This window comes from Bufo bufo, chromosome 3, assembly GCF_905171765.1.
Source record: "Bufo bufo chromosome 3, aBufBuf1.1, whole genome shotgun sequence".
Taxonomy (NCBI): domain Eukaryota; kingdom Metazoa; phylum Chordata; class Amphibia; order Anura; family Bufonidae; genus Bufo; species Bufo bufo.
Genome location: NC_053391.1, coordinates 807,973 through 826,220, shown reverse-complemented (window position 1 = coordinate 826,220; position 18,248 = coordinate 807,973). Strand labels below are relative to the sequence as shown.

The window sequence follows — 18,248 nt, the reverse complement described above, 5'->3', positions numbered from 1 at the left end:
CACAGAAACTGCATACACCCACCTGATACACTGCATACAGACACTGCATACACACCTGATACACTGCCCACAGACATTGCATACAGACCTGATACACTGCACACAGACACTGCATACAGACCTGATACACTGCACACAGACACTGCATACACACCTGATACACTGCACACAGACACTGCATACAGACCTGATACACTGCACACAGACACTGCATACAGACCTGATACACTGCACACAGACACTGCATACACACCTGATACACTGCACACAGACACTGCATACACACCTGATACACTGCACACAGACACTGCATACACACCTGATACACTGCACACAGACACTGCATACACACCTGATACACTGCACACAGACACTGCATACACACCTGATACACTGCACACAGACACTGCATACATACCTGATACACTGCACACAGACACTACACACCCACCTGATACACTGCATACAGACACTGCATACACACCTACAGACACTGCATACATACCTGATACACTGCACACAGACACTACACACCCACCTGATACACTGCATACAGACACTACACACCCACCTGATACACTGCATACAGACACTGCATACACACCTGATACACTGCACACAGACACTGCATACACACCTGATACACTGCACACAGACACTGCATACACACCTGATACACTGCATACAGACACTGCATACACACCTGATACACTGCACACAGACACTGCATACACACCTGATACACTGCACACAGACACTGCATACACACCTGATACACTGCACACAGACACTGCATACACACCTGATACACTGCACACAGACACTGCATACATACCTGATACACTGCACACAGACACTACACACCCACCTGATACACTGCATACAGACACTGCATACACACCTACAGACACTGCATACATACCTGATACACTGCACACAGACACTACACACCCACCTGATACACTGCATACAGACACTACACACCCACCTGATACACTGCATACAGACACTGCATACACACCTGATACACTGCACACAGACACTGCATACACACCTGATACACTGCACACAGACACTACACACCCACCTGATACACTGCATACAGACATTATTATATGCATACACTGCATACAGATATTACAAGCTGGATTAGAATGACAGATAAGTAGATAACTGCAGTAAAGTGATCCGTACAGACGCCTATTATAAGCCTTAGTTGCCGGTGTGAATACTGCAGGATTTTATGTTTTTTTTAAATATAGAGATTGACATGGAAAATTAAAAATAATCACCAAAATTATAAAAATATATCTTAAACTTAAAAATGTGATTTAAACAATAGGCCATTTTCTGATGACACATTTCCAGACTTAAAGGGTTTCTGTCACCCCGCAAAACTCTTTTTTTTTTTTTTGGATAGTTAGATTCCTCATAGTGCGTTATAGGAGAATATGATGCTCTTACTTACTTTCATGCGGCCGATTCTTTATAAAACGAACTTTTATAATATGTAAATGAGGGCTCTACCAGCAAGTAGGGCGTCTACTTGCTGGTAGCTGCTGCAGAAATCCGCCCCCTCGCCGTGTTGATTGACAGGGCCGGCCGCGATCTCCTCCTCCGGCCGGCCCTGTCAGTAATTCAAAAATCGCGCGCCTCGCGTCATTCGGCGCAGGCGCTCTGAGATGAGGAGGCTCGTATCCTCAGCACTCCCTCAGTGCGCCTGCGCCGATGACATCACCGAAAGAGAAGACGTCATCGGCGCAGGCGCACTGAGGGAGTGCTGAGGAGACGAGCCTCCTCATCTCAGAGCGCCTGCGCCGAATGACGCGAGGCGCGCGATTTTTGAATTACTGACAGGGCCGGCCGGAGGAGGAGATCACGGCTGGCCCTGTCAATCAACACGGTGAGGGGGGCGGATTTCTGCACATACACTACTGGTGAGGCTGGAGGGCATTACATGTAGTGAGCAAAGCTCCAGGATCCTTTCTTTACCTATAGCTGCTCCACAGATTTATTTTGTTCGGCATCATTGTTGTTGTCGTTTTTTATCTGTCATTACTGGAGTTGTTTTAGGCTGACAGCACTGTTGTTTTTGGCTGACAGCACTGCTGATTTTTGGCTGACAGCACTGGAATTGTTTTTCGGCTGACAGCACTGGAATAGTTTTTGGATGAAAGCACTGGAATTGTTTTTGGATGACAGCACTGGAATTTTTTTTCAGCTGACAGCACTGTTGTTTTTAGGCTGACAGCACTGTTGTTTTTCGGCTGACAGCACTGTTGTTTTTAGGCTGACAGCACTGTTGTTTTTCGGCTGACAGCACTGTTGTTTTTAGGCTGACAGCACTGTTGTTTTTGGGCTGGCAGCACTGTTGTTTTTCGGCTGACAGCACTGTTGTTTTTCGGCTGACAGCACTGTTGTTTTTCGGCTGACAGCACTGTTGTTTTTCGGCTGACAGCACTGTTGTTTTTTGGCTGACAGCACTGTTGTTTTTCGGCTGACAGCACTGTTGTTTTTAGGCTGACAGCACTGTTGTTTTTCGGCTGACAGCACTGTTGTTTTTCAGCTGACAGCACTGTTGTTTTTAGGCTGACAGCACTGTTGTTTTTGGGCTGGCAGCACTGTTGTTTTTCGGCTGACAGCACTGTTGTTTTTTGGCTGACAGCACTGTTGTTTTTCGGCTGACAGCACTGTTGTTTTTCGGCTAACAGCACTGTTGTTTTTCGGCTGACAGCACTGTTGTTTTTAGGCTGACAGCACTGTTGTTTTTCGGCTGACAGCACTGTTGTTTTTCGGCTGACAGCACTGTTGTTTTTAGGCTGACAGCACTGTTGTTTTTCGGCTGACAGCACTGTTGTTTTTCGGCTGACAGCACTGTTGTTTTTAGGCTGACAGCACTGTTGTTTTTCGGCTGACAGCACTGTTGTTTTTAGGCTGACAGCACTGTTGTTTTTAGGCTGACAGCACTGTTGTTTTTTGGCTGACAGCACTGTTGTTTTTCGGCTGACAGCACTGTTGTTTTTCGGCTGACAGCACTGTTGTTTTTCGGCTGACAGCACTGTTGTTTTTCGTCTGACAGCACTGTTGTTTTTCAGCTGACAGCACTGTTGTTTTTCGGCTTATAGCACTGTTGTTTTTCGGCTGACAGCACTGTTGTTTTTCGGCTGACAGCACTGTTGTTTTTTGGCTGACAGCACTGCTGATTTTTGGCTGACAGCACTGGAATTGTTTTAGGCTGACAGCACAGTTTTTTGGCTGTTAGTACTGTTGTTTTTTTTTTGGCTGACAGCACTGTTGTTTTTTGGCTGACAACAGTGTTGGTTTTTGGCTGTCAGCACTGGAATTTTTTTAGGCTGAGAGCACTGTTTTTTGGCTGTCAGCACAGTTTTTTTTTTTGGCTGACAGCACCATTGTATTTTTTCATCTTCTCTCATACAGTTTGTTTGGTGTTGTTGGTGTTCACTATATCTGCTGTAAGAAGCCATGCACCATTTATGCAATTAACAGACTTCAAAAATGACTAGACTTCAAGAAGCTGAAGTTCCATCCATCAAATCTTGAAAAAGTTGGAGAAGTTTCTGTAGTGCCTCAGTGGTGTGGACAGCGGTCAGAGGAGGGAGCTCACACTTGTAGAGAGGGTTCTAGATGGTCAGGACAGATAAATGCATGCCAAGATCACCCTACAAGAAGAGCTGCTGTATCTCACAGAACAGCCACTAATTGGTTCTGTATTTGTCCCTGCAGTAAATGCCCCGACCCAAAGAAACCATCTACTTGAAGCAGAACTGCATTCACACACTCCTTTTGCCACTGACCTCTCATCATCGCCACGAATGTCCACACTGGAACCATGACAGAGCTCATTGATGAGTTCTGTGTTGGTACTAATGATGAGTTCACAGGAGGCTGGAAAGTGCCTACTGCCATCATATGTAGCGTGGAGACACACAGGACAATGATGGGGAGGGGGTGCCATTCCTGTCTGCACGTCATGTATAGTGTAGAATTCAAGAAGACGTGAGTTGGTCGGCACTCCTAGTCGTTGTGTAAGAGTTTACATGGAGGATGGCGTGTTAGCGCTGGAGAATGTGTTGAACTTTTAAACATGCCGGGCAGACGGCGTCTGATGCAAGGATCCCTCGGGGATTAAGGGTTCACCTACGCCCGACCTTGTTTCCAACCGATAAGGAATATTGCAACAAATTTGATACCATCTTGAACAAATGCTCACTGGACATCAATGTCCTGAGCATAGAATCCAAGGAGAATCTTATCAACATCGAAACACAGCTTATATCAACTATCTCTACCACTGAGTGGATTGAATTGAAACAGAAAACCGAAAAAAATTCTAGAGGAACATAAAAAATACCTAGAGAACACGAAATACTCAAAATTCATCCAAGACACAGAAGACTACCCCCAACCCTAACCCTCAATAGAGTACACTCCTGGCAATGGCAAGGCACAATGTGATCTCATGGATATACACCCTATCTTCTTCTTCAGGCAGCGAAAGTTCTACAAATTATCAATCCCAACGTTTTTTTCCCAAACGAGGCCACAGATCAGGAAGAAGACCCAATGCATCCGCCGCGGGAGGGGCACCCATCGACCAAAATATTACAAGCTTGCAGACACGATTACAGGTTTGGACTTAGTCGTAAATATTTCCTCACGAACTCTGTCACCGGCTGAATCAAGTGTGCTCTCAAAGGGACTTCCGTTTTGCCCATACAGTAATTTGCGTCGTTTTACTCTTGTACAAGAATTAAACAGGTTTTACAGGTCACTTAAGTTAAAGGCACATTTTTCACTAATTACCACAATACCTCCAGCCACGACACAGTCCACCACTTTAACTATACATCAATTTGGACTCAAAAACAAGAGTCATTATATGCCCCCCAAAAACCACCATGGAGTTGAGGCTTACATCAATCTGATAGACAAAGAAATTAAAAATACCATACAGTCACTCGAAAGAGGGAATCTACATATCCCAACAAATCTTACAAGTGAGGAACATGTAGCATTAAAAACGCTACAATCAGATAAGACAATCATTGTCAAACCAGCTGACAAAGGTGGGGCTATAGTAGTCATGGACACTACAGCATACATCAAAGAAGCACACAGACAACTTTCCGACAATAGCACCTATAAAAAGGTTCATAACCCTAACCCATTGTAGCCTCCACTGATTCCCTACTGTCTCCTCTCTCTATCTTCCTTGAAAAGATTCTCACCCCTTTGATTAAACGGACACGTTCTTTCTTGTTGGACATGTCACATTTTTTGACTCCGGCCTACATACAATACCTTCAGATAGTTTACTAGTTACATTAGACGTGAACAGTCTATATACGTCCATATCACATGACAAAGGCATCCAGGCCACTACAGCAGCCCTATCTACGTCAACCCTACCTCAATCTGCCCAACTGTTTTGTATACAGCTATTGCGTTTTGTATTACAAAATAACTTTTTTATGTTCGGGGACGTTTTCTATATTCAAAAGAAGGGTACTGCAATGGGCGTGAATGTGGCACCACCCTACGCAAATGCCTTTATGGCCAAATTTGAGGAAGATTGGATTTATTCCAATAACCTCTTTCAAACCCACTCCATTACGATGATGTGTTCTGCATCTGGAATGGTGACTTATCTTCATTCCATGAATTCCACTCCTTTCTCAGGATCTTCAATTCACCGCCCATACAGATTTGCATCCCATTAACTTTCTCGATACAGTCGTGATGAAGACACCTCAAGGCTGACTAACCACCGATTTGTACAGATCGCAATACCCTGCTTTTATACTCAAGTTGTCACCCATGCAACACTAAGAATTCTTTACCCGTTCACAATTTCAACGAGTTAAACGCATTGTTAATGATCCTGAACTCTGTCGGCAGCGTATCAAGGAGGTGTCACAAAGATTTCAAGCAAGAGAAAGTCAATAGTCTGCCGTATCATAGCCGGTTCAAAAGTGCAGAATTTCGTACCCTCTGTTTAATCCTCTAGGCTATAATGTACCGAGAGTGTGTATCCCATAAGCTTCTCTCCGTAATAACTGGTGTTTGATCTCACCACCTCTCCTGTGTCTTTTTACCTGCTCCAATATCTGATGGAGTGACGTAAAGCTGGTTTCATAGTTCCTATGTCAGCATGGACCAGATGATCACGATAGTTAGCACTTTGCTTGTTACAGATCAATGGGGCATTTTTAAACTCCGCAACCTGAGGATATGCCTTGCCTAACAGTGGCCAATGTCTGCGGATGATATTGTCAAATTGCGCATTCAAAGAATGGAATTTATGTGTAAAAGCGATGCGCAAATCGTTCAGGCTCCTTTTTTGGGGTGAAGGAGCTGCTACGGCTTCTTCAAGAACCTTGGACGGATCACCTCTAGATCTAAATTTGTCACGGTCCCTCAGGTGACTGATGTCAGGAGATCAGGAAGACTGGCTGAGCGTGGAGGAATATAACTGCCTCCCTGATTTCTCTTGATTCAGTATTGATAGGGTTAATGACCACTTCCCTTTTCTCAGCTGTTGCTCAGTGGTCATCACTTCTACCCTTTATAGTCTGACCCCACCCTTCTGACTATGCGGTAGATAGCTTCATTTGGGTTTGGCTGAGCTGGCTGAGGTCGTCTCTGGTGTTCCTGTTCTTCCATCTCTACATAAGTTAAGTGTCGCGTTTGTGTTTCTTATATTCCCTGTTTGTATCTGGACCTGAGACAGAGACTTCCATTCGTCCATCTGGAGAGGAATGGGTTGTCTCTGGTCCTTACCTCATTCCAGGGCCTTATAGGGAAATCAGGGCCTAGGTATCCTGCATATGAATATTCCTACCTTCATGGTCTATTCATATTGATAGGTAGTCAGAGCCCGGATTAGGGTTCTTTAGGAGGTGACCTGTTTCTTCCCTAGCTTCCAGGTCCAGTTACTGTTCCCCCACCTCCGGTGTTCAGTGTGAAGTCTTCCCCCCACACTGATCGTGACAAAATCTCTCCATCATCTCCCGTATTATTCTCACTTCCTGTGTCTGTGGATCAGACACTATTCGTTTCACTCTTTGGATTAGTGATTTCGGGATGGCTTTTTATTTTAAAGGTAAGGGGTGTGCCTATGGAGGAAACGGAGGGTGGGCTGCAAACATCAGCGGTCAAGCCGCGACCGGAGTGTTGCAGAAAATCCAGACCCGCTCACAGGTATGACCTCTTCCCTGATTATTAACTTATCTTCTAAGATCTGAAGCCCAGTCCAATTACGGACCTTAGAAAGGGGATTGTCATTTAGTCCGGCATCACATTTCAATAGCTTCCAAATGGACAATTCTTTAAAAGAGTAAGACTAAAAGCCCATTTTGCTACATCTGGAGATACTTCCCTGTCCAGAGATGATATAGTGAGAGATCAGGACATGGCTACGAATGAATTTAAACTGACTGATCTCAAACAGACTTAAGAGCAGGTATATGCCTCCAAAAAACCTGCACCCAGTGGAAACATGTGCACCTGGTTACCAGGGATGCCCAAATTCTGATGGATTCCATCAGGAAAGGGGAGATTTATGTGACACACAACACCTCCGCACAGGAGAAACAGGCTATCCGGTCCCTAATTGACTATCGAGCCGGCAGATAGGGGGGGTCGCTGGTTATCATGGACAGATGTGATTATGTTAGAGAAGTGATGCGCCAATTGTCAGACAATGATACGTATATGGTTTTGGACAATGATCCAGTATTTAAAATCAAACACTAAATTGCCACCGTTGTCCAACATTATCTTTGGGGGTGAAAAAAAATGAGTGAATTCTTGATAAGTCAATCTCCTGTGACACCAGCGTTCTATACACTCCCCAAGGTCCATACAACAGTTACAACCCCCAGGTCGCCCTATAGTGGCATCAGTGGGCTCTATTACATCCCCACTAGCGATAGTCCTAGAAAAAGCTCTATCGCCATTCGTTAAGAACACGACATCTTTTCTTTTGGACACATCTCACTTTCTGACCACAATACGAGAGTTAGATAGGGTTCCCAAAGAGAGCTGGTTGGTCACAATTGATGTGGTCGGTCTTTATAAAAGGCGATTCCTTCCATCCCCCGTCGTATACAGCCAGAACGTTTACAATCAAAGGTTTTTTCACCTTCTGCCAACGTAATATACACAATCAAGTCTCCCTGCAGCTTGGCGTATATCGGTGAAACGATGCAAACAATAGGAGATCTGTAAGCACAAATCTAATATCCGTCCTGGTACTTTGCTCCGACCTCTACCAGGGCACGGTCATAGAGCTAACACTCCATCAGATATCGGAGCAGGTAAGAAGACACAGGAGAGGTGGCGACATCAAACACCAGTTATTACGGAGAGAAGCTTATGGAGTACACACTCTCCGTACATTGCAGCCTAGAGGGTTAAACAGAGAGTACAAAATGGTGTACTTTTGAACCGGCTATGATACGGCAGACTAATGATTTTCCGAACATTTCTTTTCAGACAGCAAACCCACGATGAATCGCTGCAAGACGTGTGGCATCTTCCATGGTTTGATGTTTTGTATGTGTTTTTATCACTTTAATACTATGTGATGTCGGGTTACAATGTGATTGACATATTCTAGTGACCGCCCTGTTTTGGGCGTCTGACGTCACGACACGTGATGGGGGGATGGTATTTAAGTTTGTAAGTTAGAACAAAATGGTAGTTGATGAAGGATGGATGAGCCGAAACGCGTCCATTACTCTGAGCTATCGATGTCATATAATAAAGAATACATAAACTGAAGACTCCAAGCACCTGCTGGGATTTATTATATTCTGTCCAGGACATCAAGGGTCCAGCTCTACTGCCATTATGTATCGTGTGGAGACAGACAGGGCCAGCACCGGGTGTCATGGTGGGAAGTGTCAAAACATTGACCAGCCTTCGGTATATCCAGGACATCATGAATCCAGTTCTACTGCCATCATTTACAGTGTGGAGACACACAGGGCCAGCACCAGGTGATGGTGGGGGGCACAATTATCTACTATGGCCATTCCCATCTGGTATTGTTGGAAGAGTCATGGTGTGGGCATCATCAGTTACCATGGCTCTTTCTGTCTGGTATTGATGGGGGGAACATTCTGTCCAGGCCATCGTGGAACCAGTCCTACTACCCTTTTGACTCAGGAGACATGGTGTTTCAGCAAGATAACACCACCATACACTGCCCGCGCCATGCAGCCTGCCCTTCTGGGGGGTCTCCAGCAGCTTCCCAGCTCCATCACCAGAACTCTCCCCATAGAGAATGCCTTGGACTGGATGGGGCGCTGGAGCTCCCATGTGCAGCAGCCAACAACCACCTTGAACTCCGGCTCAATATGGAAGAGCATGTAATGACAACAAGAGGATATCCAGCATCTGTATGACCACAGGATACCCAATTTCTGTCTGACCACTACCACCACAGGAGGATATCCCACATCTGTCTGACCGCCACTACAGGAGGATATCCAGCATCTGTATGACCCCCACCACAGGAGGATATCCATCATCTGTATGACCCCCACCACAGGAGGATATCCATTATCTGTATGTCCTGCACCACAGGAGGATATCCATTATCTGTATGTCCTGCGCCACAGAAGGATATCCATCATTTGTATGTGCTCCACCACAGGAAGATATCCATTATCTGTATGCCCGCCACCACAGGAGAATGTCCAGCATCTGTATGATCGCCACCACAGGAGAATATAGAGCATCTGTATGATCGCCTCTACAGGAGGATATCCAGCATCTGTATGACCACAGGATGATATCCAGCATCTGTATGACTACCACCACAGGAGGATATCCAGCATCTGTATGACCACCACAGGAGGATATCCAGCATCTGTATGACCACCACCACTAGAGGATATCCAGCATCTGTATGACCACCACCACTAGAGGATATCCAGCATCTGTATGACTGCCACCACTAGAGGATATCCAGCATCTGTATGACCACAGCAGGATATCCAGCATCTGTATGACTGCCACCACATGAGGATATCCATCATCTGTATGACCACAGGAGGATATCCAGCATCTGTATGACTACCACCACAGGAGGATATCCAGCATCTGTATGACTGCCACCCCAGGAGGATATCCAGCATCTGTATGACTGCCACCACAGGAGGATATCCAGCATCTGTATGACCACAGAAGAATATCCAGCATCTGTATGACAACTGTAACCACAGGAGGATATCTATCATCTGTATGTCCTCCACCACAGGAGGATATCCATCATTTGTATGTGCTCCACCACAGGAGGATATCCAGCTTCTGTATGTCCTCTACCACAGGAGGATATCCAGCTTCTGTATGCCTGCCACCACAGGAGAATGTCCAGCATCTGTATGATCGCCACCACAGGAGGATATAGAGCATCTGTATGACCGACACCACAGGAGGATATCCAGCTTCTGTATGACAACCGCCACCACAGGAGGATATTTAACATCTGTATGACCGCCACCACAGGAGGATATCCAGCATCTGTATGACCGACACCACAGGAGGATATTTAACATCTGTATGACCGCCACCACAGGAGGATATCCAGCATCTGTATGACCGACACCACAGGAGGATATCCAGCTTCTGTATGACAACCGCCACCACAGGAGGATATTTAACATCTGTATGACCTCTACCACAGGAGGATATCCATCATCTGTATGTCCACCACAGGAGAATATCCAACTTCTGTATGTCCTCCACCACAGGAGGATATCCATCATCTGTATGACCGCCACCACAGGAGGATATCCAGCATCTGTATGACCACAGGAGGATATCCAGCAACTGTATGACCACAGCAACTGTATGACCACCGCCACCACAGAAGGATATCCAGCATCTGTATGACCCCCACCACAGGAGGATATCCATCATCTGTATGACCCCCACCACAGGAGGATATCCATTATCTGTATGTCCTGCACCACAGGAGGATATCCATTATCTGTATGTCCTGCGCCACAGAAGGATATCCATCATTTGTATGTGCTCCACCACAGGAAGATATCCATTATCTGTATGCCCGCCACCACAGGAGGATATCCAGCATCTGTATGATCGCCTCTACAGGAGGATATCCAGCATCTGTATGATCGCCTCTACAGGAGGATATCCAGCATCTGTATGACCACAGGCTGATATCCAGCATCTGTATGACTACCACCACAGGAGGATATCCAGCATCTGTATGACTGCAACCCAAGGAGGATATCCAGCATCTGTATGACCGCCACCACAGGAGGATATCCAGCATCTGTATGACCACCACCACAGGAGGGTATCCAGCATCTGTATGACCGCCACCACAGGAGGATATCCAGCATCTGTATGACCGCCACCACAGGAGGATATCCAGCATCTGTATGACCACCACCACTAGAGGATATCCAGCATCTGTATGACCACCACCACAGGAGGGTATCCAGCATCTGTATGACCGCCACCACAGGAGGATATCCAGCATCTGTATGACCACAGGAGGATATCCAGCAACTGTATGACCACAGCAACTGTATGACCACCGCCACCACAGAAGGATATCCAGCATCTGTATGACAGCCGCCACCACAGGAGGATATCTAGCATCTGTATGACCTCTACCACAGGAGGATATCCATCATCTGTATGACCCCCACCACAGGAGGATATCCATCATCTGTATGACCCCCACCACAGGAGGATATCCATTATCTGTATGTCCTGCACCACAGGAGGATATCCATTATCTGTATGTCCTGCGCCACAGAAGGATATCCATCATTTGTATGTGCTCCACCACAGGAAGATATCCATTATCTGTATGCCCGCCACCACAGGAGGATATCCAGCATCTGTATGATCGCCTCTACAGGAGGATATCCAGCATCTGTATGATCGCCTCTACAGGAGGATATCCAGCATCTGTATGACAACCGCCACCACAGGAGGATATTTAACATCTGTATGACCGCCACCACAGGAGGATATCCAGCATCTGTATGACCGACACCACAGGAGGATATTTAACATCTGTATGACCGCCACCACAGGAGGATATCCAGCATCTGTATGACCGACACCACAGGAGGATATCCAGCTTCTGTATGACAACCGCCACCACAGGAGGATATTTAACATCTGTATGACCTCTACCACAGGAGGATATCCATCATCTGTATGTCCACCACAGGAGAATATCCAACTTCTGTATGTCCTCCACCACAGGAGGATATCCATCATCTGTATGACCGCCACCACAGGAGGATATCCAGCATCTGTATGACCACAGGAGGATATCCAGCAACTGTATGACCACAGCAACTGTATGACCACCGCCACCACAGAAGGATATCCAGCATCTGTATGACAGCCGCCACCACAGGAGGATATCCAGCATCTGTATGACCACAGGAGGATATCCAGCAACTGTATGACCACAGCAACTGTATGACCACCGCCACCACAGAAGGATATCCAGCATCTGTATGACAGCCGCCACCACAGGAGGATATCTAGCATCTGTATGACCTCTACCACAGGAGGATATCCATCATCTGTATGACCCCCACCACAGGAGGATATCCATCATCTGTATGACCCCCACCACAGGAGGATATCCATTATCTGTATGTCCTGCACCACAGGAGGATATCCATTATCTGTATGTCCTGCGCCACAGAAGGATATCCATCATTTGTATGTGCTCCACCACAGGAAGATATCCATTATCTGTATGCCCGCCACCACAGGAGGATATCCAGCATCTGTATGATCGCCTCTACAGGAGGATATCCAGCATCTGTATGATCGCCTCTACAGGAGGATATCCAGCATCTGTATGACCACAGGCTGATATCCAGCATCTGTATGACTACCACCACAGGAGGATATCCAGCATCTGTATGACTGCAACCCAAGGAGGATATCCAGCATCTGTATGACCGCCACCACAGGAGGATATCCAGCATCTGTATGACCACCACCACAGGAGGGTATCCAGCATCTGTATGACCGCCACCACAGGAGGATATCCAGCATCTGTATGACCGCCACCACAGGAGGATATCCAGCATCTGTATGACCACCACCACTAGAGGATATCCAGCATCTGTATGACCACCACCACAGGAGGGTATCCAGCATCTGTATGACCGCCACCACAGGAGGATATCCAGCATCTGTATGACCACCACCACTAGAGGATATCCAGCCTCTGTATGACCACCACCACTAGAGGATATCCAGCATCTGTATGACCGCCACCACAGGAGGATATCCAGCATCTGTATGACCACCACCACTAGAGGATATCCAGCATCTGTATGACCACCACCACAGCAGGATATCCAGCATCTGTATGACTGCCACCACATGAGGATATCCAGCATCTGTATGACCACAGGAGGATATCCATCATCTGTATGACCACAGGAGGATATCCATCATCTGTATGACCACAGGAGGATATCCAGCATCTGTATGACTACCACCACAGGAGGATATCCAGCATCTGTATGACCACAGAAGAATATCCAGCATCTGTATGACAACTGTAACCACAGGAGGATATCTATCATCTGTATGTCCTCCACCACAGGAGGATATCCATCATTTGTATGTGCTCCACCACAGGAGGATATCCAGCTTCTGTATGTCCTCTACCACAGGAGGATATCCAGCTTCTGTATGCCTGCCACCACAGGAGAATGTCCAGCATCTGTATGATCGCCACCACAGGAGGATATAGAGCATCTGTATGACCGACACCACAGGAGGATATCCAGCATCTGTATGATCGCCACCACAGGAGGATATCCAGCATCTGTATGACTGCCACCACAGGAGGATATAGAGCATCTGTATGACCGACACCACAGGAGGATATCCAGCATCTGTATGACCGACACCACAGGAGGATATCCAGCTTCTGTATGACAACCGCCACCACAGGAGGATGTTTAACATCTGTATGACCTCTACCACAGGAGGATATCCATCATCTGTATGTCCACCACAGGAGAATATCCAACTTCTGTATGTCCTCCACCACAGGAGGATATCCATCATCTGTATGACCGCCACCACAGGAGGATATCCATCATCTGTATGACCGCCACCACAGGAGGATATCCATCATCTGTATGACCGCCACCACAGGAGGATATCCATCATCTGTATGACTGCCACCACAGGAGAATATGACGACAGAAGCATATCCAGCATCTGTAAAATTGCCACCATGCCAGATGGACAGCCTGTATGGCAGCAAAGTAATGTGACCGCAACACGAGCAGTTTATACTGTCATTGTCATTATGTTCTCCAGGTGATTTCCGCTAGTTATATACTGTACACTCTTTATATACCAAATACATACATACACTCTTACCTTAATACACTCACCTTATTCATAGCCACTTATCTGATGCAGTACATTCATACACACTCATGGTATACACAAAGGACACACACAGCAGATACTGTATCTCCTCCGTTACCTCAGGTACATCCCCACGGCGTACGCACACAGGAAGGAGTAGTCCAGGGCCCCAAGCAGCTGCTTATAATTCTTCTTATCTGAGGGAAGGTGATCAGACTCTTCAGACATTTCATACAAGGCAGGAGAATTCACAAATTCCGCTAAGTAAGAACCAGAACTTACCGAATGGCGCCCAACCGCAGCGGGAGGCATTGTGGACCGTGGACTTCAAGATGACAAACTCCTTGTAGCTGTGTGGTTCAACCTCATTGGGCTCTGAGCAGTGTTTGTGTAACTCTCCCTGAAAAGAGCAACAATATCATGTATTAACCCAGCAACTATCTGCTCCGTCCTCATCTAACCAGCCCCTAACTAGTCCCAACTGGTAATTAGCCTAAACCTAACCATCAATCATGACTAGTGTCCATCCCATCTGACCAGCTCCTAACGTTTCTCTGAACCTTCTTTTCTAATCCATCTAACCAGCTCCTAGCTTGTCTCTGAACCTTCTAGCTTTATCCTGACCATTTCTAATCCATCTAGCCAGCTACTAACTTGTCTCTGAACCTTCTAGCTTTATCCTGACCATTTCTAATCCATCTAGCCAGCTCCTAGCTTGTCTCTGACCCTTCTAGCTTTATCCTGACCATTTCTAATCCATCTAGCCAGCTACTAACTTGTCTCTGAACCTTCTAGCTTTATCCTGACCATTTCTAATCCATCTAACCAGCTCCTAACTTGCCTCTGAACCTTCTAGCTTTATCCTGACCATTTCTAATCCATCTAGCCAGCTCCTAGCTTGTCTCTGACCCTTCTAGCTTTATCCTGACCATTTCTAATCCATCTAGCCAGCTACTAACTTGCCTCTGAACCTTCTAGCTTTATTCTGACCATTTCTAATCCATCTAACCAGCTCCTAACTTGTCTCTGACCCTTCTAGCTTGATCCTGACCATTTCTAATCCATCTAGCCAGCTCCTAGCTTGTCTCTGACCCTTCTAGCTTTATCCTGACCATTTCTAATCCATCTAGCCAGCTACTAACTTGTCTCTGAACCTTCTAGCTTTATCCTGACCATTTCTAATCCATCTAGCCAGCTACTAACTTGTCTCTGAACCTTCTAGCTTTATCCTGACCATTTCTAATCCATCTAGCCAGCTCCTAGCTTGTCTCTGACCCTTCTAGCTTTATCCTGACCATTTCTAATCCATCTAGCCAGCTACTAACTTGTCTCTGAACCTTCTTGCTTTATCCTGACCATTTCTAATCCATCTAGCCAGCTACTAACTTGTCTCTGAACCTTCTAGCTTTATCCTGACCATTTCTAATCCATCTAGCCAGCTACTAACTTGTCTCTGAACCTTCTAGCTTTATCCTCACCATTTCTAATCCATCTAGCCAGCTACTAACTTGTCTCTGAACCTTCTTGCTTTATCCTGACCATTTCTAATCCATCTAGCCAGCTACTAACTTGTCTCTGAACCTTCTAGCTTTATCCTGACCATTTCTAATCCATCTAGCCAGCTACTAACTTGTCTCTGAACCTTCTAGCTTTATCCTCACCATTTCTAATCCATCTAGCCAGCTACTAACTTGTCTCTGAACCTTCTTGCTTTATCCTGACCATTTCTAATCCATCTAGCCAGCTACTAAGTTGTCTCTGAACCTTCTAGCTTTATCCTGGCCATTTCTAATCCATCTAGCCAGCTACTAACTTGTCTCTAAACCTTCTAGCTTTATCCTGACCATTTCTAATCCATCTAGCCAGCTACTAACTTGTCTCTGAACCTTCTTGCTTTATCCTGACCATTTCTAATCCATCTAGCCAGCTACTAACTTGTCTCTGAACCTTCTAGCTTTATCCTGACCATTTCTAATCCATCTAGCCAGCTACTAACTTGTCTCTGAACCTTCTAGCTTTATCCTCACCATTTCTAATCCATCTAGCCAGCTACTAACTTGTCTCTGAACCTTCTTGCTTTATCCTGACCATTTCTAATCCATCTAGCCAGCTACTAACTTGTCTCTGAACCTTCTAGCTTTATCCTGACCATTTCTAATCCATCTAGCCAGCTACTAACTTGTCTCTAAACCTTCTAGCTTTATCCTGACCATTTCTAATCCATCTAGCCAGCTACTAACTTGTCTCTGAACCTTCTAGCTTTATCCTGACCATTTCTAATCCATCTAGCCAGCTACTAACTTGTCTCTGAACCTTCTAGCTTTATCCTGACCATTTCTAATCCATCTAGCCAGCTACTAACTTGTCTCTGAACCTTCTAGCTTTATCCTGACCATTTCTAATCCATCTAGCCAGCTACTAACTTGTCTCTGAACCTTCTAGCTTTATCCTCACCATTTCTAATCCATCTAGCCAGCTACTAACTTGTCTCTGAACCTTCTAGCTTTATCCTGACCATTTCTAATCCATCTAGCCAGCTACTAACTTGTCTCTAAACCTTCTAGCTTTATCCTGACCATTTCTAATCCATCTAGCCAGCTACTAACTTGTCTCTGAACCTTCTAGCTTTATCCTGACCATTTCTAATCCATCTAGCCAGCTACTAACTTGTCTCTGAACCTTCTAGCTATATTCTGAGTATTTCTAATCCATCTAACCAGCCACTAACACGTTAATGACTGTTAACTAGATAGATTGCCCTAGTAGTGCCACCTGAGACTTACCTGCTAGTGCTCACCTCTATGTAGCCCAGCTAGACTCTTTCCCCATCCCATAGTCACCACATCTCACCCCAACATACCTTAACTATAGTAATTGGCTTCCTAGACAGATGGAAGCTGCAATAGAGCAGATAGGTCAGAAACAAAACCAGAGCACGAAGCCTAAGAAGAGCAGAAAGACAACATTAGAAAGTTTTAGATCAACTTATGTACAACGAGTGATGTGTGCTGTGATTCTGGAAGGTTCTACACCTTAACAACTCTGAAATTATGTATAAATAAGAACCTAGAAGCGCTAACCCTCATCCACCAGTCATAACCGGAGGTGGGAAGCCCAGGATGTGGTTGGGTAGAAGACCAATAGGTGGTAAAGTGTTTCCTTGGGAGATATAAAAGGCTTACTGCTGTGTATGAGTCACGGCTAGTACCCACCCTCTGTCATATCACCTCAGTACTGCTACCTAAAAATCATATGGGATTTTAATTATATGTGGTAGAAGCTAAAGGTCTAGATAAGACAAGGGAGAACTTACCACTGGTCTTTAGAAAACGACAGGAAGAAGCGGATCCCAGGAGGCAAAGTGGCCATTTACTGTCCAGTCAGGGGAGAAGAGGAGCGTCCAGCTGTAATAGAATAAAAAGACTCTCAATATCCTGCGTTACCCCAATACCGACACCATATAACCCCAATATTAATCTCCAAACATATACCCCAAAACTAATCATCACTGGACCTATACCCCAAAACTGATCATCACCAGATCTATACCCCAAAACTGATCATCGCCGGACCTATAGCCCAAAACTATTCACCACAAGATCTATACTAGTGTTGGGCGAGCATACTCGGCCGAACACTTTTTTACTCGAGCATCGCGATGCTCGGCACATCACGGTGTTCGACCTAACATCGCGTGTGCTTGAGCACGATGCTCGAGTCTCCTTCCCGCACATTTGTTGGCTGCTGCACAGCCAATAAACGTGCAGGTAAGTACTGCCATCACTGTAATGCCGTAGCCATGCTGGTTACTGGCA

General features: G+C 45.8%; 1 protein-coding gene across 2 annotated transcripts in view; it reads right to left on the bottom strand.

The window, feature by feature from the left end:
• SLC37A1 (solute carrier family 37 member 1) overlaps window positions 1–18,248 on the bottom strand; it is a 77,552-nt gene that overhangs the window by 29,054 nt on the left and 30,250 nt on the right. For both annotated transcript variants that reach the window (XM_040422725.1, XM_040422726.1), the window contains exons 2-5: window positions 17,747–17,837; window positions 17,294–17,375; window positions 14,716–14,833; window positions 14,552–14,630 (exon numbers count right to left, since the gene is read on the bottom strand). In XM_040422725.1, coding sequence (XP_040278659.1) covers window positions 14,552–14,630; window positions 14,716–14,833; window positions 17,294–17,375; window positions 17,747–17,802 — 335 coding nt within the window. In that variant the 5' untranslated portion in view covers window positions 17,803–17,837. The remainder of the gene's footprint in view (window positions 1–14,551; window positions 14,631–14,715; window positions 14,834–17,293; window positions 17,376–17,746; window positions 17,838–18,248) is intronic.